This window comes from Megalopta genalis, chromosome 5, assembly GCF_051020955.1.
Source record: "Megalopta genalis isolate 19385.01 chromosome 5, iyMegGena1_principal, whole genome shotgun sequence".
NCBI classification, from domain to species: Eukaryota; Metazoa; Arthropoda; class Insecta; order Hymenoptera; family Halictidae; genus Megalopta; species Megalopta genalis.
Window position 1 is genome coordinate 12,161,246 of NC_135017.1, and position 26,350 is coordinate 12,187,595.

A 26,350-nucleotide genomic window follows, 5' to 3' on the forward strand; every position below is an offset into this window, starting at 1 on the left:
ACGGACCGCCAATTACAACGGCGAATTCGCAATTAATTTAATCGCATTCCGTCGCGCCGCTTAACTTCCCTTGTTTGCCGGCGCTCTGGCCGATGATCGTCGGAGGCTGATCTCGAATCCCCGCGGGGGTTTTCGATCGTTGGGCGTTCATCCGGGTCAAGGCTGCGACTCGTGCACTCGTAACACCGCGCCCGCGTTAACAATGGACGCGCGATAGTCCGCTAATTAGCCGACGGATTTTCGAGAAGATGGGCGAGGCCGGGACGCGGTCCCCGCTCCATTCCGGGAAATTATTTCGTAAGGGATCGGCCGCGCTTTTATCCGGCGAACCGGCGCGCCATTGTTTGCGCGACGCCGTGCTCGTTCGCTGGAAATATTTACGAAGAAACGGCGCTTAGATCGGCGGATGTGTGTTTGTTCCTGTGCGTGTTAAATAGCTGGCGTTTGTAGGGAAAGGCGCACGTTTCGGCGGTCTTTAGTTTAGTGGGCGTGGCGAGATTTGGGCGTCGCTGATCTGTGCAGATAGCCAGTAGTGTTCATGCATTGAAAAATGAAAAAATTAGATCGCCTATTATCAGTCTGTGGTTATCTAGATCTCCAGGGTGCCAGAATTGATATTGGAAACTCAGGTGTCGCTAATTCCTTCTTCGGTGGGCGTGGCGAGATTTGAGCGTCGCTGATCTGCGCAGGTAGCCAGTAGTGTTAATACATTGAAAAATGAAAAAATTAGATCGCCTATTCAGTCTGTAGTAATCTAGATCTCCAGGGTACCAAAATTGATATTGGAAACTCAGGTGTTGCTAATTCCTTTTTCAGTAGGCGTGGCGAGCCAGAAGTAGGCGTGGCTAGTCAGTACCAATGGTGCTCGTACGTTGTAGAATAATATTAAATGTAAATTATTCTGTCATTAGGCGAAGATCGTCTAGTAAAATCTCATCTCCAGATCGTTTATAGTAACTGAAGTTTAATTTCGAAACGCACGTGTTGCAAGTTTGTCGTTCGGTGGGCGTGGCAAAGGAAAACCGAGAAAGGTCGAACAGCGTGTCAGACGATCATTATCGTCGTCCGCCTGATAATGCCCGTCTCCCGTGTCAGTTATCTGAACTTACGGTGGAATTAGAGTTTAAATTGTCGGATGCGTCGCTTAGTGGGCGTGACAAAGGCGAGCGTAGGCGTGGCCTTACCGTGGGCGGGATGCGTCGCGCGAATTTTTTTGGCAAGCCGTGTCGCCGCCGGCTGGCTGATCCGTCGAGCGCGAAGGAAACAGAGTCGTGACAAATTGTTCGTCCGGCTGCACAAGAATTTCATTTGCTTTGTCGACAGAAGGTTTTTTGCGTGTTTGGGGATACAAAGAAAAATATTGCGACTATGCGACACCCCGAAGCGGATACTTTTCCCGACTCGGACGGGCGTTCACTTTTCGAAATGATGCCGAGCCGAGGTCCCATTTCCAGCGGCAACCTTTCCTTCGCTTTTCGCAAAAATGTGTCTCCGCGAAAGTGTCGCCTCGCGGAATGCTGGCGCAAGCAGCCGGCAACAGCCGATTCCGACGACTTCCAGCGTCCACGGGCGGCTGCTTCTCCGCGATGAAAGGGCCGCGGACAAACATCCCGGATAAAAGCTCGCCGCGAGCCGGCGATTTATAATTCCGCAGCCGCTGTTGACCGTCGATCGCGACAATAGCTGTCCACGATCCTCCGCCGCGTGCCGCGGAGTCGTTAAATTATCAAAAAGCTGCGGCTCCCTCTTGAATATTAATAATCCGGTCCGCCCTATAAGAAAAGGGTTACGGGCAAACCTAACGAATCGTACGTGGGCGGCATTGTTCCATCACCAAGACCAAGTCACTCGACACTAATGCGTTTTGCATGGACTAATTTATTCACCATTGAACACTCCGCCCCTCCGGCGAATGCTATACAAACTGCAGCCGCCTCGAAACACCATAGAAATTCAATGTAAACATCTATGCAAGCACACGCGGCCATAGAATAGCAGAATTTCATAGGGGCAACAATTTTCGCCGATGAATTCGCCTAGTAATAAATGTTTCCGTGGTTAAACTGAGTTAAAACTAAATTAACTAAAAATCCAAAGCCGCGGAGGATACACCGTCGCCGGTCATATTTTTCTCACGCGTCACACGGCTCCCAAGTCTCCGGCCATCGTAATTCCGACTGCATTATGTCTCGCAACGCTGCGATTGCATTCTCGTGTTTCGCGGACGTTGTCACGGGCCCGTGCATAATTGAAATCGTGGCTTGTTTGTCCGATTGGCCCGCCGCGCGGTGAATCGCAATTTTCAAGTTCGCAAATGTTTAGGTACGGACGGATGTCCGACGAGAAAAAGGGACAACCGGATCCATTCCGCGTGTCCCCATTGTCAGCCTCGATGGCCATCGTTTCGCTACGAGTGATCGGCGATCGAATTGTTCAAGCTTACAGTAAAGTCTCCCTGATTGACACCGAGATTGCGCACAAAAATGGACAATTTGGGAAAAGGAGATACGATTTGTTACTATGAAAACAAAAGCGAGGCCCGATATTGTCCATTTTTGTGTGCAATCTGAGCGCGAATTAGGGAGAAATTACTGTATTCGCATGGTTAAACTGAACGCGAAGACGAACGCGAAGCGTCTCGCGTAGACGCCCGGAAGCTGGCAACCGGCAGACACAGAAGCATTTGGCCTATCCCAGGGGCCGGTCTTCTTAGCGCGCTTAACCCCTTGCCATACTTCGACGAGTCCTAAGACTCGTCGTAAGAATTTCTAGTAATAATTTATCGAGTTATTGAATTATTCTGTCCTTTAAAATTGGAATAAAATTCCAATCTCTTGACATCATTACTTAAGCATTCAAGTAAATTTAGGTACACAATAAGCACCAATACTCTTTTCCTTCTAAGAAATTATTGCAATCGAAAAATTGCCTAAGTAACTGCGAAAAAAATGATATGTCAAGGGCTCAAGGAAGCGTAAAAAAACTTTCCATAGAACTTTAAACTTTCAAAAGCAATCTTAAACAATCTTTATGTTTCTTTAATACGCTAATTTTTAGCCTACGTTTATTCAGATATTTACAGCACTTTTTTCACACCGATACGAAATTATCCCCCCTTAATTAAACCTCGAACCTCTTAAGGTCAAGCAAGAATATTTTATTCCTCTACATCGATTTCAGAGAAACGCGGTATAAATCCGGTTTGCGCAGGTTCCGAAGATCTTCCGTAAAACTATAAATCCGCATTATGTTCCGCAGTCTAATTACCAGCTTGTACGAGAGGCCCTGGTATTGTTGTTCGGGTGGAACACCGCCCCCACAGAGTGCCTCGAGCTTCCAGTCGCTGGCTCCTGTAGCCCCCTCGGATATGGGATCTACACGCTGAAAGAACACATCCGGATTTGCCCTAAAGCGCTCTCGAAAGTCCCGCCGTTTAGGTCGGACGATGTAATAGTTACCGCCTTGTAATAGTTACCGCGATGCTGTGCTCGAGACACAAAGCTATCAATGTCAGCGCGTTGGTCCAACCGTATCGTCGGTTGCTGAAGCCAGGGGGAAATGACACCCTCCCTTAATCTAATCCTCGCTGTGACACCACTCCGAAAGACAGAGACACCGCTTTGGGAATGATTAAACGGTGCCGTGATCGGCAATCCGAGCCGCGTAAATGCATTTCGGCGCTGTTATTTTTGGCACGCTGAACCGCCGGCGTGTCTCAGGGCATTGAATTAACCAAAGTAAATGCCGCAATTGTTGGCCCCTGGTAGCAGGCTGCCCGCTGCCGGTCGCCCGAGAGTAGACAATTTCCAGACACGGGAGTGGTTGGCCTGTCGAAGGGGCATGTTTCTTATTATCGCGTCCGGTTAGCAAACTATGCAGCCCGCGACCTCTATGAGACGTTAATTTATTCCATATTTGTGGAAATAGAGTATAAGGCGGCCAGGGTAATAAACGACTTTCGGCCGGCTTTAATACGCGGCTGGGAACTTTTAACGAGACGCTCTAGAAGGGAAAAATTTACCCAGCGAGTGCCGGTCTCCGTTTTAAATGCTTTCGTGCCGGGATTAGAATCGTCGTTAACCCTTTGACCTGCGATTTAAGCTTCGAGAACGCGTGCCTCAAACAACAAGATCGCGTCGAGCCCTTTGCTCGCATTGCTGACAGACTGATGGGTCAAAATCTAGTCAAAACGAAGCTAATTGATGACAAGCTCGGGCTTTGGAGCCCCGCGCCACCGCCTTTAGTAATAAACTTTGCTATTAAAACAATTGAACAACGAGAAACAAAAGATCACAGAACACGTGTCCCCTAGTCTAACACAAGCCTAACTAATTATGTTTATATTTGGCCCGACTGACGCACCACGGTTCTCATTTCTGGCCCAATTTTTCGACCACGTCTCTCACACGTGATCATTATTTCTGGCCCGATTATCTGTCCACGTCTCTCAGATGTAATAATTATTTCTGACCCAATTATCCGACCACGTCTCTCGCACGCGATGATCATCTCTGTTCCGATTATTTGACCACGTCTCTCGGACGTGGTTATAGGGCACAGAGTTAAAGCATACTCGCCGACCAGATTTCACCGTTGATCGAGCTTCGTGCGATGGCCTGTGAACGAAATTCGCGGAGCTTTCAATTTAAACCTGGCTGAGAATTCGTCGATCGAAAGAATTTAATCTGGAAAAATCACGCGGGAATCACTTTTGCAGAAATCGGACGAGAGAAAGAGAGAGAGAGAGAGAGAGAGAGAGAGATGAGTCTTGATTTTTCTTGTTCATGGAGAAAGGAGGATCCGCGCGCGGGAGAATGGTAGATTCGTTCGGAATCGGAGCCGGGCACCCGTCATTAATGAGGCTGATTCGTGGGAGAGACTGTTCAGTGTCTGTTACCCCGGATTTAATAGCGATTGTTTTCTCGACTCGCTTTATTTCCTGCTAGATCCGATTCTAATTTCGCATGTAATCTTCCTAATGGTCTTCGAACGGCTAATGGGATCCCCTCTAATTCTTGGTCGTTATTTTGATTGAACGTTGTTTCGCCCCTCTGGGGTTTGATTAATAATGCCCGCCGGGGGGGGGGGGGGGAGTGCATGCCTCTAATCCGCGCGAAGCGCATACCATAGACACTTCTAAACTTAACCGCGAAAGGTCAGTTTGTTGTCATCGGACGCCGGTTTAATAGGGCTGCCCGCGAGTATGGTAACGCGTGTGCCATGCTCGAACTCTCGGTTTCCTGAAGTTTAGGCGATGGTTCCGGGGGGAAAATTTAGACAAACCGCTTGTTTTCGTTCGGAAGAAGATGTTATTGGAAAGTTCCCGGCAATTTCGCGGGACGGAACGTGATTTTCTACTAATCTAGCCCCAGTCCGTAGGCGGAATCACGCTTTCAGGATCATTTGTCAGTGTCAGCGGCTGCTGCCACGGCGGATAGCGTCGGGCTTCTTGCCCGGAACCTGGGAAAGTTTCTCTTCGAGCACAATGTAGCCCCTGAATGCGCATACTGTTAAGAAGGCGATGACCAAAATCCTTGAACACACGCTGTCCGGATGGTCGTGCACGGCGCTGTCAACTTTTTACCGATAGGACGAAGCACCGCGTCGACGGATGTTGCCATTGCGCCCAAGATCCGCAAGACTTCGGTAACTCTTAGACAGTTCGGCACGCCGGCTCTCCCCTGTTCTGTCTGCAGACCAGAAATATCTTCGGATCTACATATCCATCAGCGTGCACGCGACTCCGGGATCCTCGATTCCCAAGTGCCTCATGCATAATCATAGAGACAGCATAATCGTCCCGGCGATATTCTTCCCGGTAAATGAATACTTCCGAACTTCCCAGGCCGCCCTAGTCGGATTAATTGACAGCGAAATGGACGGGGAAAGTAGTGCCTAAGTAGCTAATGTATAATCCGTATATGACGCCTCTTCGTTTATTGGTTTACGTGCATCGGCTGACTGCGATGCGGATCCTGCCGCATCCCATTGTTATATACATTCACTATGGTTTGCCTAGTTATGTTCTTAATAATCAGATAAGTAGGTGTTCTAATTTATTCTGCATTGGCTCTTGGAAAGAGCCAATTATTTGGCTCAATAATTATTGGCCATTCGTTTCGTACAGTAAATTTGTCCTAAACGAAACTGGACAGTTTTTGAAGAGGAAGACAAGATCATTAACTCCTACGATTATCGTCAACTCCTCTCCCCGAATTGTCCATTTCGGTTTCCAAGCCGAGCGTCAATTCGGGAGAATTTACCGTACCTAGTACTCCAACTTTGTCGTCCAACAGTGTGGCAAACTTTTCGTTAAGTTTCCACGCCTTGTATACCTTCAGGAGCTAGCTTCTACCATAACTCACACCGTGGCCCCCCTCCCCAGTTATGTTCTCACCAGTGAAATATTTAGGTGTCCTAATCTATCCTCCAGCGTTCTAGGGTTACCTAGCGCAAACTTCGTCATCCAACAGTCTGGCCAACTATCTCTTATCATTTCACACCTTCCACACTTGCACTGTCTAGCTTCTCTACTATGGTATACCATAATTACATCCTCCATAATGAAATAATTAGATGTCCTATCCCATCCTCCTGGCTGTTCTAGAGTTAACCGATGTACCAACACTGTCGTCCAACAGTCTGACCACCGGCGTCTAATTGAATTCGTCTTGTTCCAGGTGCAGACAGTTATTGTCGCCAGGGGATTGCCAGCATCTACGGCGGCAGCGGCGCCAAATGATGTAGCACAAGGCCGAGCAACCCGATGAATCTCGAGTCTCCGCGGGGGCTAGCGGACCAGGTAATAAAGGCTGACCCTTACAAAGGGAATGATTGGCCGGGGTCGTTTAAATAACTGATTCGAGGCCGGTGCCGGGAAGCCAGCGATGCGGCGCGACCCTGATAACGGCGACGTAATTAGACAGACGGCGAATCGAACACGGCCGACGCATGTGAAATTTGCGGGACGCTGTTCTGCCTGCGGAGAATACATATCGCGCTGCTAATTAACGGAGTATCTCGGGGCCACGATGATTCGACAGGTGTGCGGCGTTCCTGTTTGATCCACCGGTTTTGCGTCGGGAAATTGGCCGGGTAACCGGCTGATAAGGCGCGCTAACTGGAGACGTACGCGTCGATGAGCGAACCGAGTAAGTCCCTGTGCAACGGGTGTCCCGAAATTAATGCATTCGGTCCGGTTGGTAAGGTGCTCGGGACGCACGGTTTTGGTCTTTGCGAATGCGAGGAGGTGTTCGGTGTTATTGTGTCCGCTGCTGATAGCAATTTCGCGAGCTTTGCGGCGATTATGTATGTGTAGAGGGTGTTCCAGAAACGGGTACAGTAATTTGCGGTCCGTTTTTATAGTTATTGGCAATCGGTGACTTAAAAAACGAGCCGAAGTTTTGTCGTAGTTTTAAATTCTCGAAAAAATTGTCGATATTCAAGCAGCTGTAACTTTGTGCAAAAAAATCGTACAACGATGGAACTTGGCTCATTTTAAAGCCCAAAGTATCTACTTTCGGATACCATTGATCAGTTTCTTTTTAAAAAATTGATTGATGATATGACCGACGGGAATCCTCGTTCTAGATTTTACACAAAATTTCGAATTTCTGAAAAGTTAATGATATTCGAACGGCTGTCACTTCGTGCAAGAAAATCGTACAACGATGGAACTTGGCTCATTTTAAAGCCCGAAGTGTCTACTTTTTCTGTGTATAATTCATTTTCGACGAAAAAAATTGTTCGAAGACAGAGCACGCAGGAAACTGTGACGAGAATTTGAAACTTCGACAAAAGTAGCAGACGATTCGCTTTTTTAGTTGCCGATTGTTAACAAGTATAAAAACAAGGCGCGAGGCTCGAATAATCGTATCTCCTCTTCCCGGAATTGTCCATTTTTGTGCGCAATCTGAGCGCGGATTAGGGAGAAATTACTGTAGTCAGCATATTATTTCAGAAATACACAATAAAACGAGGTTTAATCTCTTCGCGAATTTTCGGGCAGGTTTTATTCACACAGCCGCGTTCACAGAAGCAATCATATACCGAGTGTTCGAACAATAAATAGCCCCCTGTAGCGCGACTTTCGACAAACAGGTCTTCGATTGTCCTACATCGGGAATCGAGAATTGCGTCAACAGTTTACACAATGTTCTATCGCGGAATTGTATATATATACAAGGTGTCTACAAAATTATTTGTACACACCGGAAACACCGAGCGCTGGCAGCCGCAACATGTTCGCAACAACTGCGTTTATAATCGGATCGCAGCAACCATCGATCACACCGGAGACTAATTAAAATCAGCGTCCGCCATCGCCGCGTCTATTAAACTGCCGAACACGGATTTGATTAAACTGGGCCACAAAGCTGCCGCGCGCGTCCAATTAATTTTAAGACGCCGATATTTCCGTCCGACGTTCCCGGGAACGGGATGCCACGGCGCGGTGCTCCGTTATTAAGACAACCGGCACACGGCTGTACCGGAGTCACGGCCGACCGCAATCCCGCGTCTACCGAAAAGCCTCGAATCAACGCCGCGCTGGCTGCCAGATTCGCCGCGAACGCATTTAAAAGTTCCGCGAATCCGAGAGCAGCCGCATTATTCCGCCGTAGTTTGCTCGCAATTAAACTCGGGTCCAACATCGCTACGGTGTTGGCCGCATCCTCGAGATACTTAGCCGCCTTTTAACCCCCCGCGGCGAAATTCTACGCAAACACGCCCTCGAACAGTCACGGAAAACTTTCATATTTACTTTCGTTGCTGCGAGAAAAATGCCGGGAATCCGCGACGCGTTTCGTGCGGGGTGCGTGCTGACATTCCCGAACGACAAACACACAGGGATGAAAACTGCGCGGCTGCATTCGCAGCACCGATTTTTCGCGTTTTTATTACGCGACACAGTACACGGATGAACATTTGACGCGTGTGTGTTTTTCTCTTTTCTCCTTTTTCTTTTGCAGCATCATTCGCACGCGTTCAAGGGACGAAGACAACATTCCGTGGACAGGGGGTGGAAACTGTTTGCTCGAATATCTCGGGGACCATTGATCCGAGAGAAAACATTCAAAGGCGAAATTCGCGCGTCTTTTAACAGCGAATACACTCGTGTAAACGGTTGCTCGATAAAATCACTCGTTTAAAGAATATTCTACATTTTGTTCGTATTGTAATTTAAAGAAGGGTGCCGAAGGGTGCTTCGATTTTGTTGAAACTTGTCTATCGCATAGAGCACGCGAAAATATTGGACACGTGTTTTTTCATAAATTCCCCCGCTTTTATTTAAGGGATGAAAACAATCGTCGCGAACAGGGGGTGGAAATTATGTTTAATCGAATATCTCGAAAACTATTGATCTTGAAGAAAAACTTCAAAGAGAAAACTTGCGCGTCTTCGAACGCTGAACACGCCTGTATATTTTCTTTTTACTGGCAAATTAAACTTGTTTAAACAATATCTCGGAGTTTCTTCGCGGCGTATTTGAAGGACGCGCGAAGAGAATCTCCTTTGCATCGAGAAACTTAGCGACACAGTCGTTTGTCTCGGCGATCGCCGGGATTACGTGTAAGGGGAATTAAGAGATTCCAATCAGCGGGATTGCGGTCCAATCAGCGCGCCGGCTCGGCTCGCCGGGAGGAGTCTCTTGTCCGCGGCTCCCGGTGGAGGGAAAACTTTCTCCGATTTGAATACGGTGGGCTCTCGAATGGAGGGCCGGATCGCGACGGTTTCATTTGCGACTCGTGCCGGAATCTCGCGGCGAAATGGGACAATCGATTGCTCGAAGGGGCGGCGGTGCACGGGCGGGCAAGGACGGCTCTCTTCTTTTTGCTTTTTTCTTTTTTTTTTTTATAGGTCAGATTTCCGAAGCTCCCGAGACGCCGGAAAGTGAAAGAACAGTCGCAGGTGAGAATACAGCGAGAACACCGGGCCCCGCGAAACTTTAATTTCCCCGTTGGTCGACGGTTAATTCGCGCCTTCGATTTCGCTTGACTCTCTTTTCTTCTTTTCCAACCGCGTGGGAGAGCCACGTGGCCTTCGCCGACCCCTTTGTCCGCCGGCCGATGCACCAGCGCGCGAAAAGTTTCACGGTTTAACCTGTCCGAACGATCATTGAAATTGTGCGCGATCCTTGCTGCTTGTCGTCGTCCAGGCACTTCTCCCTGACGGTTTTAATTGGCTTAGGGACTGTTTTAACTTGGACATCGCGGTTTACTGGTTTCCTTAAAGTTGAGACGTTTCATCGAATTACAAATAATTAAATAATCCGACAACGTCTTCGCAGAAAATGCCAATTCGTCGACAGAATTTCTGCTGCTCGACGAGACCAATCTAATTTTGCACGAACTAATTCTTCTCTAGAATTCATTATTAGGGGTCTAACCCCTTGGCTTGCCTTTTTCTTCGCGGTTACCGCGATTAGAAATGTTTCGATTGCAATTATTTGTTAGAAGGGAGGAAAATTGATGTTTATCGTGTGCCTAAATTTACTTGAATGCTTAAATATCGATGACAAGAGATTAGAACTTTTGGGACACCCTGTGTAACACGGGACAATAGTTGCTTCCTGTTTCTCTAATATCGAGGAAAGTTCATTAAATTCGCCGTTCACCCGTGGCTGTGGCAATCGCATTATCGGTGTCAAAGTACCGTCGTCGCGTGTTCGCCTTAAGTCACCGCTGATTGCCATTACGCAGTTTCGCCCAGAAGTTTCCGCGATTCGTTAAACTGGGCTATCCGTCACCGGTTACAAAGGCGCCGGGAACTTTCTCGATTGTACCTTAATGAATTTTGTTCCGAAACTGGTGTCTGCGTATTCGCTTCGAAGATCCACGCTCATTTCAGCCAGACCTCGATCCGGAAAATATTGTTCCGTTATTTATTTGTATCGAGTTTTCGAACACAGTTCTGTATCCTTTAATGTCCTTTGCAACAATTAAGCTTTCAATGTTTTTTTTGCAATAGCTAAATTTTCAATGTTTTATTGCAACAGCTAAATCTTCAATGTCCTTTTGAAGCAGCTAATTTTCAATATAATTTTGCAACAGCTAAATTTTCAATGCAATTTTGCAACAGCTAAATTTTCAATGTTTTTTTCTGCAACAGTTAAATTTTCAATGTTTTTCTTGCAAGAGCTAAATTTTGAACGTTTTTCGAAACAGCTAAATTTTCAATGTAATTTTGCAACAGCCAAATGTTTCTTTTTGCAACAGCTAAATTTTCAACGTATTTTCGAAGCAGCTAAATTTTCAATGCATTTTTGCAACAGCTACATTTTCAATGTTTTTTCTGCAACAGCTAAATTTTCAATGTTTTTCTTGCAGGAGCTAAATTTTGAACGTTTTTCGAAACAGCTAAATTTTCAATGTAATTTTGCAACAGCCAAACGTTTTTTTTTGCAACAGCTAAATTTTCAACGTATTTTCGAAGCAGCTAAATTTTCAATGCATTTTTGCAACAGCTAAATTTTCAACGTCTTCTCGAAACAGCTGCATTTCGAATGTTCCTTGAAACGGTCGTGCCTCGAATGTTTTTTTGGAACCGACGAATTTTCACCGCGAACGTCCGCAGTAGGGATTCCAAATGAATTCGAAACCGTTCGATTACCCTCCTTTTTTCCCCCACGGTGTCGCCCATTTTCCGTGGTCACGGCGGGCCGTGAACGTATTCAAACTGAAACGATGCCGAAACTACAGGAAAAACTGAATCGGAAACACGCTATGCAAATTCGTACCGCGAAACGCCTCGTTCCCGAGATAATCGAATTTGAAGATCGGTACCGCGCCGCATGCTGATGAACGACGAGACCGACACGTCCGTTCATAACTTACAGTTTCGACTTATTGCGAATGCTAATCCACCGCCGAACTTTCCAAGTCGACTCTCGCGGCAACGAGGATCCGTACGAGAAAACCGTGTTCCACGTTCCCCGCGTACTTCTTCCCGCGTTGTATTCGATTCCGCCGGCAAATTAGTTGCTAACCCGTGTTGCATACCGGGTGCGACAGCAGAAACCAAACGTCCGAACAACTTTTCCAGCATCGATGACCAAACGAACGCACAATTTATACTGTTCGACGAGGGGAGTTCGATTTTAGAAATTAGTTTCTTCGCTCGACGTTGCTTTCGCCGGTACAACCAAGTCGGCGTACCGGGTGTAACGTGAAAACCGAGCAACCGAATAATTTTTCTAGCATCGAGAATTGACGACGAGCGACGAGAGTTCATCTGACGTTAATTAATTTTTCTGGTGAAATTAGTGTCGATTAATTTTTCAGTCGGACGTTGTTTCGGGGCACCTTCGAGGTTGGTTCGACGGTCATTAGTGTATTTTTGTAACTGCAAGGGCTCCCATTTAAGTGACGTTTGAGACGCTGGAGCGGAATGACGAGAACGTCTCGGGATCGATGGCAGTGCCGCCGGCTACCAGGCAGCGTTGCTTTTTTTTTCCTTGACGGCAGACGGCGCGCAACGACACAAAGCATCGGTCCGTAATTGTGAAAGGATAACTTTCCGCAGGTCGAAGCTTTTATGGAGGCCGGCGAAAGCATCCGCGGTATGCGTCGCGGAAACAATATCGAGGACCGGACGGCGGAAAACCGACTGGAAAATGGAAGCCGCGACGCAAAGGTTTCAGTTCTATAGCCGGGGCGACGTTAGGCGGCCGCAATCGTCTCGTTATTCCGCGGTTTTCAATTTTTCCCCCTTTCTTTCTGATTTTTTTCCCGGGAAAACGGGCACGCCGTAGCACCGATCGGGGACAGAGAATACACCGATGCACATACTGGGTGACTCCGAAGAATCGTCGAGATCGTGGAAATGTATTTTTCTTTAAACTTTATTATTTAAACATACCTTAGTATTGAATTGAAGCAGCTGTATACAGGGTATCCTAGAAATGTCTCGCATTCCTGAAATAGGAGGGTTCCTGAGGCCATTTCAAGTAACTTTTTCCTCAGCGAAAATGCAATCCGCGGCTTCGTTTACGAGTTATTAACGAAAAACTGTGGCCAATGAGAGGGGAGATCAGCTGGCGCGCGACGGCCGAGACAATCAGCGGGACTGGGCTCCGTGGACTGGACCGCCTCGCGGCAGCCGAGCTCGCCTCTTATTGGTCAGTGTTTTTTGTTAATAACTCACCAACGAAGCCCCGGATTGCATTTTCGCTAAGGAAAAAGTTACTTGAAATGATCTCAGGAATCCTCCATTTCCAGATTATGACACATTTTCGGGACACCCTGTGTTTCGGGCTACCGATGCGAACAATTCGTAGTTTCGCGTAATTCATCGACGAGATTCCAAACTCGTTCCCGATTAAAATTCCGTGGCCGAATGTTCTCTTTGGTCACGGCCACCCTATAGAAATAGGTCAAGCCGAGGATCAGCATGTGCTCCTTCGGATTCTGACAACAAGTCACTTTTCCGGTGAATTGCGTTCATATCCTCCGGGTAATATCCGTCGAAACCGGGTCCGTCTGTGCAGGACATCTAAAATTGATCGTCTTAGCTCCGCGTTGGCTTTATTTAACAGAAACGGCGAAATTCCGCCGCGGCGGAGGATTAAAACGTGACTCGATCCGCCGCAAAGGGGCCGCAAACGAAATTTCCGTGTCCTTCGGCACAAAGGTAATCTCGGGGTCGAAGGTAATCTATAGTGGTAACAGGCTTTCGCCGGGAACGTATTTATGGGCGCGAAAAGACGAAACTAATGCGTCAAAGCGGACGAAATTCTAGCAAGTTACGCTTGTCGGACACGCCTAATCGCGCACCTTTATCCAGCATTCGAAATTCCTGCTGTGAATTCGATTTCGAGCTCCTCCGCCGCGCATCCACCGCGTACCTTTGCTGACTTTGGCGTTTTCCCGCACGATTGAAGATGCTCGGATAATGTTTTCCTTGCATAATACCGCTTCTGCTTTCTATCTCATTTAAAAACAGCGATTTTTAAGCGCTTTACCGCGTTTTATCCCGCGTTTTTTTTTTGTCAGAATTCTTCCACTGTTTCACAGTCACCGTCTCTCAGTGCTCTAGGACAATGCTTTAGAACTACATTTCACGTTTCAAAATTACATTTCATGTTTTTCTCCACGTTTCATGACGATTTAAACATTTTGGCGCGCGTGTTCATTGTGCTACCATTTCGACCGCGTTTCCCATTTTTACAGTTCTCCCCGCTTTTCGCAGAGTTCCGGCTTTGTGCAGTTTATTTTCGATTGCACAGAGAAGTCGTTCCCGAACCCCCGGCCCCTATTTGTCAAATATTTCTCGACGTGAACAGCGTTCGAACCGAGCTCGCCATACATCGTGAACGTTTTTCCGAGCAGCGCAGGAAGCTTAATATAATTAACAACGACCGGTTTTCTCTGCTCCGGAATCCGCGGAATGGGCTCGTCGGAGCAGCCCTTTATCTTGCCGTGGATTTTTCCTTCCGCTGCGAAATCGAATGGACGGTCTTGAAAGCCAATGAGCAAGACGATCATGTCAGCGAAACTGGCATCGAATTGAATTCTGTCCGTGTAGGAAACCGGGGGGCCACGGCGAGGCCAGGCCGCACGGATCCGATGCATACATCCTCGCGTTCTGGCGACGATCCAGCCGCCATTTTACGTGTTCGGCTTGTTTGCCAACTGGATGCTTGTGTTGATAACCTGCGAGTTCCTTTGGCCCCCGGTTTGACGAAGTTTGAACTCGCGTAACGCGAATGCACGCGGCCGACCGTGATATGCACATGCAATCCGTGTGCATTTGCATATTGGAACGTTCGGGATTGACTGTGCTGCATCGTGTTTGCATACGTTGATGTCGGTTTGTTGACGCGGCAACTGTTCCCGGAAGTCTCGCCCGTTTAACAATTATCGCGATGCAAACGGAATGCGCAGAGGTCAAGATGCAGCTGTTTGAAGTGGTTTGGGCGCGTTGACGCCGGTTCGTTGACGCAGGAATTTATTTTCAGAACACCCACGCGTGGTTCAGTTAACCATAATCGCGATGTTGACGCAGATTCAGTACATAGACGTCGAAGCGCAGCGGTCTGAGAACGTCCGACCCGGTTTGACCTGGTTTGACCTGGTTTGAGCACCGGTTTGAAGCCCCGGTCGCAATCTTCCCGCGGCTTTTCCGCTAGAAATCGCGAATACCTCGGCTCCTCGATGGGCCGGAAAAATCCCGTTCGGATCAGATTAATTATTTCCATTCAGGGAGTTGCTCTTCCTCTTTGTGCGGAGCGTAGCTCACCGTCAACCGTGAGGCCGGGATAGAACCGTGAAAAATTGGTGATTCTCTCGCGCACGACTGCTTCCATTCTCTTCCACCGGAGATCATCCCTTTTTCCACCGACCGATCGATTTTCAATTCTTCCGGGTTTCCATCCAAGAGAGAGCCGGTCCCTCGCCGGTGACAGAAGGGACAAAGGAACCACCCGAATTCGCCCTCGTTCTTCTAGACGCGGGACGACAGAAAGTCCTGTCCTGACCTACAGTCCTTCCCGCCTTATCCTTCTTCCGCCGCTTTCAAATGGTAATGAGCGGCTGCAGCCGATCGTCGCCGGAAGCCGGATATCGATGCGCATCTTCAGAAAGTGCCATCAACAGCTTCAAACGACGCCCAACGAGATCCGAGAAATGTACTACGGTATTGATTCGATGTTGAACACACGGCTGCACTCTGCGATATGCTTGCTTCACTTTCTGTAGCATGGCTTGAAGTTCGCGTTTCTCTTATGTACACTTGAACTATTTCAAACACCTGCCAACATAATTTTACAAGTGTGTCATTATGCTGGCTCTCAATGTTGTACTCACAGGTATCTTGTGATAGACGTGAATCACGTTTTTCTATACATATTGAAGTCCACTGGCTAGCCATACATACTCACACTGCTTCCAACATCTCTAAACCATCTCCAACAAAATTGTTGATGGTGTATTATCATGATAACTCGATATTGGATGCAGAGATTTCTTGTGTTAATCATTCGTCGTGCTTTGCTGTACGGTTTGAAGGTCCAGAGTCGATTTTACATACTCAAACTACTGCCAACTTCTCCAAACCACTCCCAATAAAATTCACAGAGCTGTATCGTCGTATTAACTCAATATTTAACTCTGAAATAACTTGTGTTACTCGTTTGCCATATTTTACTGTACAGTTTGAAGTTCCAGCGACAATTATATATACTCAAACTATTGCCAACTTCGCCAAACCACTCCCAACAAAATTCACAGAACTGCACCGTCGTATTAACTCAATATTTAACTCTGAAATAATTTGTGTTACACGTTCGCCGCATTTTACTGTATAATTTGAAGTTCCATCGACAGTTACACATACCCAAACTATTGCCAACTTCCCCAAACCACTTCCAACGAAATTCGCGCAGCCGAACTGTCGCATTAACTCAACGTCCAATTCCGAGATCATTTTCGTTCCCCGCTCGTCCTACTTTACCGTACAGTTTGAAGTTCCATCGACAGTTAGACACACCGAAACCGTTTCAAACATCCCCGAACCTCTACCGACGGAGTCCGGGAGCGGCCAGGCGAGCTTCGGCCGGTTATCAAGCGAGGTAGAGCCCGTCGAAATAAGCCGGACAGAGTAAAATCAACAGGGAAGCGTTTTCATCAGGCGGTCTCTGTTCGCCGTTAAATCCCGCATCGCCGGGCTGGGGGCTCCTTCTCCTCATCCGGCGGAGCCGATATCGAATGGCGAGATGTATGCAAAGGTCGGTCCGCTCGTTAGTCGGAAGTTCTAGCATGGTTGGAACGGCGGAGATTTTCTGCGGACGACGGCGGAGAAATCCGAAAAACAACGGCGTCGATTCTGGCGGTGGCGAGCCCCGCAGCCGCCGTACCGAAAATTAAAGGTCTCCATCGTCCCCGGAGTCATTAGCGTCCCGGATCCCGGGCCGGCGGCATTTTTTCGCGATTTTTCTTCGTCACGGTCGCGCGGCCAATTTTCCCGGCGCGCCCGTCGGACGCATAATCGCGGCCGGCCGGAAGACACGCGGGTCACGTCTCGCCGTTCCGGCATGCAAATTCGCGCCGGGCCGTTCGTTTCGCAGGAACTGCCGGCCCCGGGCTCCACACCAGATACCAGTCAGCACCACTCGAGAAACGTATGAATAAATAAGTTCCCGCGGCTGTGGCTCTACGCCCACGCTATTTGATTTGCTATTTCGGCGAGATTGCTAACCCCTCGGACGATCTCGCCTTTGACTCGCCCCGGTGCCACGCTCCGTGCGAATAACAAAATTGTCGGAAAATGTCGCATTACCGAGGGAATTATAATTACTACGGTAATTCGATTGCTCTATAACTAAATTACGTTACGAATCAATTATACTATAAATCAATTACATTATAATTCAATTACAGTTTAATACAAGTGCACTATAAATCAGTTACACTATAATTCACTTGCACTATAAGTCAATTACACAATAATTCAATTACTGTATAAATCAGTTACACTATAATGAAATCGCATTATAATTCAATTACATTTTAATTCGCGATTCAGTATTCATTTAAATGGCAATGTAGTTTGTAATTCAGTAAGAGTACAGTTACGAAATACTAAGTAATTCAATTACGTTAATTACGAATCACGATGAAATCGAATTAAAATCACAAATTACATGATTCACACGGTGCTGATTACGCTACGATATTTCCCCTCTCGAAATTCTATTCCATGTGTGAGGGCATCCCCTTGAAAAATATCGATTCTTCACGCTACGGTGGACATTTTAGAAAATTCAATATTATGGTGGATAGGGGGCTTTCAAGATTTTTTTAAGGGGTTGAAAGAATTCTGAAAAATCCGGAACTATGCACAAACGTGGTCCGCGCTGTGATAATTGCGGTAAAAAATGTATTTACCGCCGCGAGAAAGGTGACAAGGGTGAAAACATCCCTTTAAGTGAAATTTGATTTTTCACGCCGTGCGAATATTTAGGAAAATCCAGTATTTCGACGGAGAGAGAGAGAGAGAGAGAGAGGGAGAGAGTGGATTGGGCTTTCAAAATTTTTTCGAGGGACGCAAAAAACTCCGTGAACTCCGAAATTTTGCGTAAACATGGTCCACGTTATGCTGATTGCGGTAAAAAAAAGTTTGCCCTCCGCAAAAATGATCACAAGAGCAACGTCCCTTCAAATGAATATTGATTTTTCGTGTCGCGTGGAATACTTAGGGAAAATTCAGTATTTTGATGAAAGATTAGGCGGGACCCTGATCGAGGGGATGTTAAAGGGAACGTGCGATTTCGAGCCCATCAGCGAAAGCTCCGGTGGAACAAGTTTCAACTCCGCCGGGACACTGTTTGTAGGTTTCTGTGACCGCGTTAGCTTGGAAGTTTGCTAATAAAAATTTTGATCCCCATCGGGGATCTCCGTGTACATTATCGATTTATCCCGTTATCAACGTCCGGATACTCGAGTGCCAGTCGTCGGCGCAGTTCTTGAAGCTCCGAAACACCGAATGCTGCTCGCGAAACGGGTTCGGTCCGACCGGTCATTGATTTTTCTACTTGCCGCCGCGTGCCCGTCGATCGAACGCGATTCGAACGACTAAATCGAAAAGTTGACCGATCTGAAATTTCATCGGGACGTTTAAAAAGAAATCGAGTTGGACGAAATGTTATTTATCTAGTTGAAATACTTGTTTCTCGGCGAAATATCCCACGATGGCAACGCTTTCATTTCTCAGAGCCTGTTTAAAGCAACGATGTTTTTAGTCCTCGCAATCTGGGGCGCACGTTTTATTTCGCAGTGTTATCGCAAAAACTTAATTTCATCCATTTGTTCTCGTTTAGCGGCAGTGTTGCATCCCCGACGACAACTGGGGCATAATCAAATTAATGAATTACAACACGAGGCTCATCCTCGTCGACGGTGTTCCCGTCAGTCGTTTCTTTTTTTTTTCATAGCGGTCCATTATCTTTTTTTCTTTTTCGCCCAACGTTTCGTCCAGAGGAAAACATCGCTGCGAAAACCACGAAACATGTTTAAAAGTTCCGAAACAGCGAAAAGTGGCATAGATTGCCTCGAAGGTCGGTGGAAAATGCGAATGAATTGTAACCGTTCCTCCCACGACCGATGTTTCTAAATTAAATATCGACTTTTTCACGCGACTGTAGTCGCGGAACGGTTTTCAAAGGGGAAACATCGAGGATTAGTCGGACCACGAGAGAAATACGGACGCCACGAGGATAAGCCGTAAAAATTTCTCAGACGTGTTTGCCTCTCCATTCGCCGGTCTTGGAACGTGATCGGACGCTGCTCGTTAGTCGCGCAAGTAATCCTAAGTAGGGAAGTAGCCAAGAAAAAGGTCAGGCAACATTCGACTGCTCGGCTCTTCCAAGTAGAAATACGTATTAAAGGTCAGTCATCCTTCGTCAACCAACGATTTTTCTTCTCCGAGCAGAACGTTCGATAAGATGTCAGACGCGGTTCCAATTCGACGAGTGACGGATTATCGAAATAAAAGTATCAATGATATGTCAGCCGCAACGTGGTCTTACACGGATCCGTGCATTTTTCAATTTAAAAGCTACGTTAAATTGCGACTTCCACGCGAAAGAGTCGATAAAACGTCGATCTCGATGCTGATCGCAATTTGCATTTAAGTAGTGCAATCAATGGGAAGTCAGACTGTGTGCGTTTCTCAAACGCGAACCGTCATATTTCCGGGGCCGCGGAAAATGACTTTATTACTTGCAACCAAGTGGAAAAATCAATAGTATGCTAGACTGAGCGTTCCCTTTGAATCAAGAATTGTATTTTTTCAGTGGTAAAGTCAACGATACAACAGTCCACCCATGTTTTCTTTCTGTGTGTAATAGCACTGACATTTACGTCGCCGATAGAAAACTGCTCGATTACGCGCTCTGAAGAAATAAATAAATAAATAGAAATAGTGGAGAAATCAGTAATACAGTAATGTCTCCCATACTGACGCTCAGATTATGCACAAAAATGAACAGTTTGAGAAGAAGAGGCGCGATTATTCGAGCCTCGCAACTCGGCTTTGTAGTCGTTGACAATCGATAGCCATAAAAAGCGAGCCGCGAGGCTCGAACAATCGTATCTTCTCTTCCAAAATCGTCCACTTTCGTGGACAATCCGAGCGTCAATTAGAGAGACATTACTGTATGTCAAACTGAATGCATTTCTCAAAGGAACCACTGTATTTTTCGGCAGTAAAATCAACGAAGTATCGGATCAGTCATATGTTGCTATTTATCACACCAATATTTATATTTATTTCGTAGAAGATAACCGTTCTCTACTCTCGAGTAGTAAAATCAATATTACATCAGACCGAATACGATCTTCGAAGCAAAGGCGATATTTTTCAGTAGTAAAATCAACGAAGTATCAGTCCAGTCATATATATGTCTATTTATTAGAACATATTTTGTCGAATTATTAGAACATACTATTCACCATTCTCGAGTAGTGAAATCAATATTAAGTCGGACTGAATAGACTCCACGAAGCAAAGGCGATATTTTTCAGTAGTAAAATCAACGGAGTATCAGTCGGCTCTCGAGTAGCAAAATCAATGTTATGTTAGACTGAACGCACTTCACGATGCATCCACCGTATTTTTCAGTAGTGTTCAGTCCGCCATTGAAGCACGCCGGTATTTCTATTTCTTTGATAGAAAATAAATATTGCCTGCTCGGAAGTGGTAAAATCAATATTATGTTAGACTGAACACGCTTCGCGACGAAACGGCGACATTTTTCAGTAGTAAAATCAACGGAATGTCGGACCCCGTACAAATTCCACCGATATACGTGCGCCTCGTGGTCTATCAAGTTCCAGCGAACGGATGTCGTAACTTTCGGGGCACAAAGGTCGAGAGCGAAAAGGATGTCGGAAAAATGTCAGATAACAAGGACGGCGGCGAAAAAAAAAGAATTCGAGGGCCGCGAAAGTGTTGTTTTAAACGGCGGTTCGACCTTTCGCCGCGCGCGGACGTAAATTACAGGATGATTCCGGGGCTTTCAGCCAGTTTTCGCCGGAGCGATCTTGGGATTTCAGATGGTAGACCAGCCGCGAAATTACCAGGGACCCTCGAATTTCCCGAGAATCTTGAAAAGTGGCTCATCTTCCCTGCCAGTTTCGCGTTAACGACTCGACGGGTTCCGACCGGCGTCAGCTGGCCTGGAAAGGATTCGTTTCCGTCGGTTTCACGGTCCCGGGATGCTGTGCTCTCGCGTCCACAAGGCCTAACGATCGAGGATCCCCGGGCCGACCTTGATCCTCTTCAGCGTTTCCCGCTCGAGGCTCGAAGAATCGGTCGATACGTCGAATTTTCTTCTCGGACAAGAAATTGCACGGCGCAGTTTTTTGCTTCGCGACGAGTCAAACAGACCGCGTTACACTTTAAACGATTCTGCGAACACGTTTTATTAATGCAAATTGAATTGTTATTCACTCGAAGGGGGCCCGTTATCCGCAGCGCATAATTATTATTCAATTACCGTAATATTTTAATTGGCGAGAACGTTGGCTTCGCAGCCAATTAAAACCATTGACTTCGTTTCAATAGCACGCGGCTCTGTGTTCCGCAGTTTTTGAATATCCCGAGCGGAAATAATAATTTTCCACTAATTATGGCAACAACGCGGGGGGTTATTCCGGGCTCAGATATAAAACAGTCCACGCGAGGCAGACATTTTTCTGCTTTGACGACGCACGGCCAATTGAAAGAAAAAACCTAGATGCGTTAACGAATACACTGCATCAGAGGAGGGGGAGGGGGGCGGGGGCTCTCTGTGAATTTTTATTTTGCCTGTTTCGTTTCTACTGTTGCAAAAGTTGCGAGCTCCTTTGTCCAGCGAAACACGAGCGAAAAGCGTCCCCCTTTGGACGTTCTCTTATTTCCGCGTAGAATAGTTGCTCTAGTGGTCAGCCACTTGAATCGCGAGGAAGCTCCGCGGATCCGCCTAGCCGAGTAGAATAACCCGGCGATAGTCAGACGCTCTCGGTATTTTTTTATCGCTACCTGTATTCTCGACTGAAACAGTCGATCCTTTACGGCAGACAGACTGCTGCGACAGTTTCCAGGACACTTGAATACGGATTCAAGCTGAGAGCATATTTTTAATGCATAAACAATTGTTACTGTTATCGCAGAAAATGTTGTATCTTGAGACAATTTATTCTCAAACGGTACGCGTACATTTCACTCGAAGTAGTAGACTCGTGCAACAGTCGGACAGCCTGTATTTTCACAGTCACATTTATTCGCCAGTAGAACAGTCTCTCGCATGTCAGCCAGACTTCTGCGACACTCCCAGAAGCGTGTACACGAACTGAGTTTGAATATTTCGAATAAAGAATTGTATTAATTATTATCGTTATTCCAGAAAGTATTTTATCCGGAAAAATTTCATCCTCGAAGATGCGTACATTTCGCTTCGAGTAGAATGCTCCGGCAACAGTCAGACACACCGCATCTTCCCAATTGATGTACAATATTATACATTATTAAGTGGAAAAATCCGTCAGATGTCGGACATTCCCAAGGACGCTTTTTACCTGTGCACGTTAAAATTGAGCGCGCATTTTGGACGCGCAATTACACGAAACCGGGACATACACCGATTGTTCCAGGAAGTATTTCGAATTCAAAGAATTCGCCTTCAAAGCGATTCCACGCGATTCGCTGCGAATGGTACAAGCCCCGTAAAGCCGGTCGTTACATCCCAGACAAATCGTGTTCACGGAATTGAATGGCGGCGAATTGAATCGAACAACACTTCGCACTTTTCGCGGCCCGTATAGGGTCGACCATCTTGTTCCAAAGGAACGTTCAGCTTTCAGGCGGTCGACATTCAGCCTTTTGAAAATCGAAGTTTCATTGAGAACGTTTTCCCGCGACAGTTTTCAATGCACGCGGACCCTGGCGGCCTGTGATTACTCGACCGCAAATCTTAATGCAAAATGATGTTTCAATATTATGTTATCTCCGCGAGATGAGAGGTTCCCGACATTATTTGAAGCAACTTTTTCCTTTGCGAAAATGCAATCCGCGGCTTCGTTTACGATTTATTGACGAAAAACACTGGCCAATGAGCGACGAGCTCGATTGGCGCGCGGCGACCGAGCCAATGAGCGGAATTGGGCTCCGTGCGCTGGATGGCTCGGCCGCCTAGCGCCGCCTAGCGTCGCCTAGCGCTCGAATCTCATTGGTCAGCCTTTTTTCGTCAATAACTCGTAAACGAAGCCGCGGATTGCATTTTCGCAAAGGAGAAAGTTGCTTCAAATGATCTCAGGAATCCTTCATTTCCCGGAAATAACACAATCTTGGGATACCCTGTATAAAAATTGTCTATCTGCATTGCGACCAACTGAAGTAAAACAGTACTGTAAATTCTCTCTAATTTTCCTTCAACTTGTAGACAAAAATGGACAATTTGGAAAGAGGAGATACGATTATTTCAGCCTTGCACTTCGTTTTTATAATCATTGACAATCGACAATTATAAAAATGTACCGCAAGGCTCGAATAACCGTTAACATGTCCAATAGGTTGAAAAAAAAATGTAACACCGTTCTGAAGGTCTTATAATCTTTCCACGGTTTTCTATATTCCGCCCACACATTTTTCCCATAAATGCATAAAATCCGCAGTCCGATGATTACGTTTCCGCGACAATCGTGTCGCGATCGAATCGAAATTTCAGTTGCATATCGACGCGAATCGAGTCTCGCGTCCGAGAACCGTTTCGCCTTCGCGTCTCTTCAACAAACGTACCGCGACGCGTCGTCGCCTGTCGAACAAATTAATTACGGAAATTAGTTTCGACGATCGCGATGTTCTCGACGCGGCTAGGGGGACACCTAGGGGGAGGCATTTAACGAGGATTAATAACGGAGGCGACGGCAGAAATTCATAATCGATCGACATAATCAGCGACGCTCGTCGGCGCCGCCGTTTCTAGAAAAATCGTCGCGCGTTTCATGCGAAACGCTTCCGTTTCGTTTCGGCTCGTTTCGTCGCGAGAACGAAAAATTGAATAATGCGAATATTTGGGGGGGGGGGGGGAGGGTTGGAACTCCGCTTTCAAGCTGTCGTTTACAATCGTCGTTGCGGGCCGACAACGTAAACCGAGCTGACGGCGGTCCATTTTCTGTTCCAGAGAGAAAATCCGGCGAGGCTGTAACCGTGGAGGGGGCTTTAAACCGCCGCCGCCCCTGAAAATCAGCGCGAAAGGACCGGCGTTTGGTAAATAAATTAATTACGGGGCGCCATTAGAGCCGGCGGATGGTCGGATAGCGGAAGTCGCTTAACCGTGCGCGAAGAAGAAGCTGCCGGAATAAATTGCCGGGCTGCGGGAAATCGACCACCGAACAGAAAATAAATGATTCAAGACCGAAATCGTTTGGCAAATAAATTACTGGCGCCCTTTGAGGCAGGGAACAGGCGTGATTTAACGCAGCGAACGATTCAGCTGCGTGCGCGCTGCACCGGCGAAGTAAATTCCCGGGGGGTTGTGTTGGTGATAAACCGCCCCTTAATAAAACAGTTCCGGGAGAAGCGCAACGTTCGACGAATGAATCGATTCTATCGAGAACAAAAGGGTAGTGGGGCAACGAAAGTGATTTAATTTCGCGCGGAGAACAGTGCAATAAATCGTGGTGCCGCGGGAAACCACCCCCGTAGGAGATGAATGCAAAGGGACCGCCAGAACCTTCGGCGAACGAGTCAATGAAACGGTTGTATCGTGGACAGAGGGTGGTTGGCCGGTGAAAGTGATACAATTTCTGAATTGTTCGAACACTTTTGAAAAACAACCCCTAACTGGCGCAAGTTCCAAAAGGGTTGTAGAGCTGATTAATTCGATCCATCGGCCGAGTAGAACAGTGGAAGTGGCTCGGGGGTTGTGAAATCGACGGAATAATATGCAAAGGGGTTGGCGCGGGGTGACGGCGAGCCTGCTGAATTAGAATTTCAAAGACTCGAACGATCATCGTCACGCGAGGAACTTCTCTCGCCCCGTTTCTCGCGCCGCGAGATGCCGAGCAAAAGGCGCGCCGGTCTCGCGATGACTGTCTGAGGGGTTGCAAGCAGGAAGAAAATACGATCGCGTAACGCCGGCACTCGATTGTTTCGACTTGGGGGCACGACCGAAGCCTGATAAAGGAGCGAAGTATGTGGACAAACGACGACGGGGGTGCCGGAACGGACGACGTGTTCGAGTCCTGGCAGAAACCGTTATTGATTCGAGGGTGGTGGGGGTTGGCGGCGAAGATGTAGAGGCGGGAAAGTCTGAGAGGCCGGGAAATGGACAATTAAAGGCAAGATGGATGCGGCTAATGCCATTGGCAATAACACTCGAGACTTTTGCAGCGTCCGGTACAAAGATTTCATCCCTCCCGAGGGTGGTAAGTATTTATTTCCAACGTTTTATATATTTGTCCGACAACGTGATCATCGCGGATCAACCCACTCTCGGCTCATTTTAATCTGCATAAGATATTGAGACCGTTGTCTTTTTGTTTTTAATTCTTTGCCTCCCCGGGGTGAAAGCATCCCTTAAAAATTAATGTATATTTTACGATCGTGTATTCTGATGATAATCTTTTAGAAATTAATATTCATATTTTATCGTGCACTCTGATAATAATCCCTGAATTTCTGATCGAGCACTTTGACAATTGCGCTAAATTTTTGCACGATTTTGGGGGGGTGAAGCTGTCCAGGTAACTTCTCGTTGATTTGTTATTTAAATGGGAACACTTTGTCCCGGGTTCGCGTCGATAAAAGTTCGTAGACGCTTCCCGAACTTATGAATTTTCTATTCTTACGATCTTTTTGTGATCTAAATGTTAGGGAGAAGTGGAGGAACAAGTTTTAAAGGGTTGTTCTCACCCGGCGAGAGGAACAGACATCAGAGCCCGGCGTTTCCATTGAGTTTCACGATGCAGGGAAAGTTTGAAAAAAAGTTTTTGAAGGTTGACTGGATTAGTTGCAGCTCAGTGATCCTTTTCAAGGGTGCCTTTAGTCGTCCAAGAATAGTGGAACATTCGTCGATATAACTATACCTCGCTTCCAAGAAAATTCAATATGAAATAGTGCCTTGAATTCGGGCCAGGAAATTAGCAAACGCGGAAAGATATGCAGTTCTCGTTCCCTGAAAAATTGAATTCTTTCCGTATTAATTCTTGGACTTCTCGCAGCGATCGCAAATTTTTTAGACGAACCAAAATCAGCGTATTTTAAAGCGGACTTCTCTAGCTTTAATTTGAGCACAATTATTTCAAAAAATTTGCACGGGAACACAATTTAAAATTGATCTAAAGTTATTCCACGAAATTAGCAAATTTTCCTG

At 46.8% G+C, this 26,350-nt stretch overlaps 1 protein-coding gene across 7 annotated transcripts in view; it reads left to right on the top strand.

The window, feature by feature from the left end:
• Pdfr (Pigment-dispersing factor receptor) overlaps positions 1-26,350 on the top strand; it is a 71,258-nt gene that overhangs the window by 10,478 nt on the left and 34,430 nt on the right. For all 7 annotated transcript variants that reach the window (XR_004489675.2, XR_004489674.2, XM_076521400.1 and 4 more), the window contains exons 2-3: positions 6,681-6,802; positions 24,158-25,403. Coding sequence is in view for 5 of the 7 variants with exons in the window: in XM_076521400.1 (XP_076377515.1) it covers positions 25,322-25,403 (82 nt within the window). In the remaining 2 variants the exon portion in view is untranslated. The remainder of the gene's footprint in view (positions 1-6,680; positions 6,803-24,157; positions 25,404-26,350) is intronic.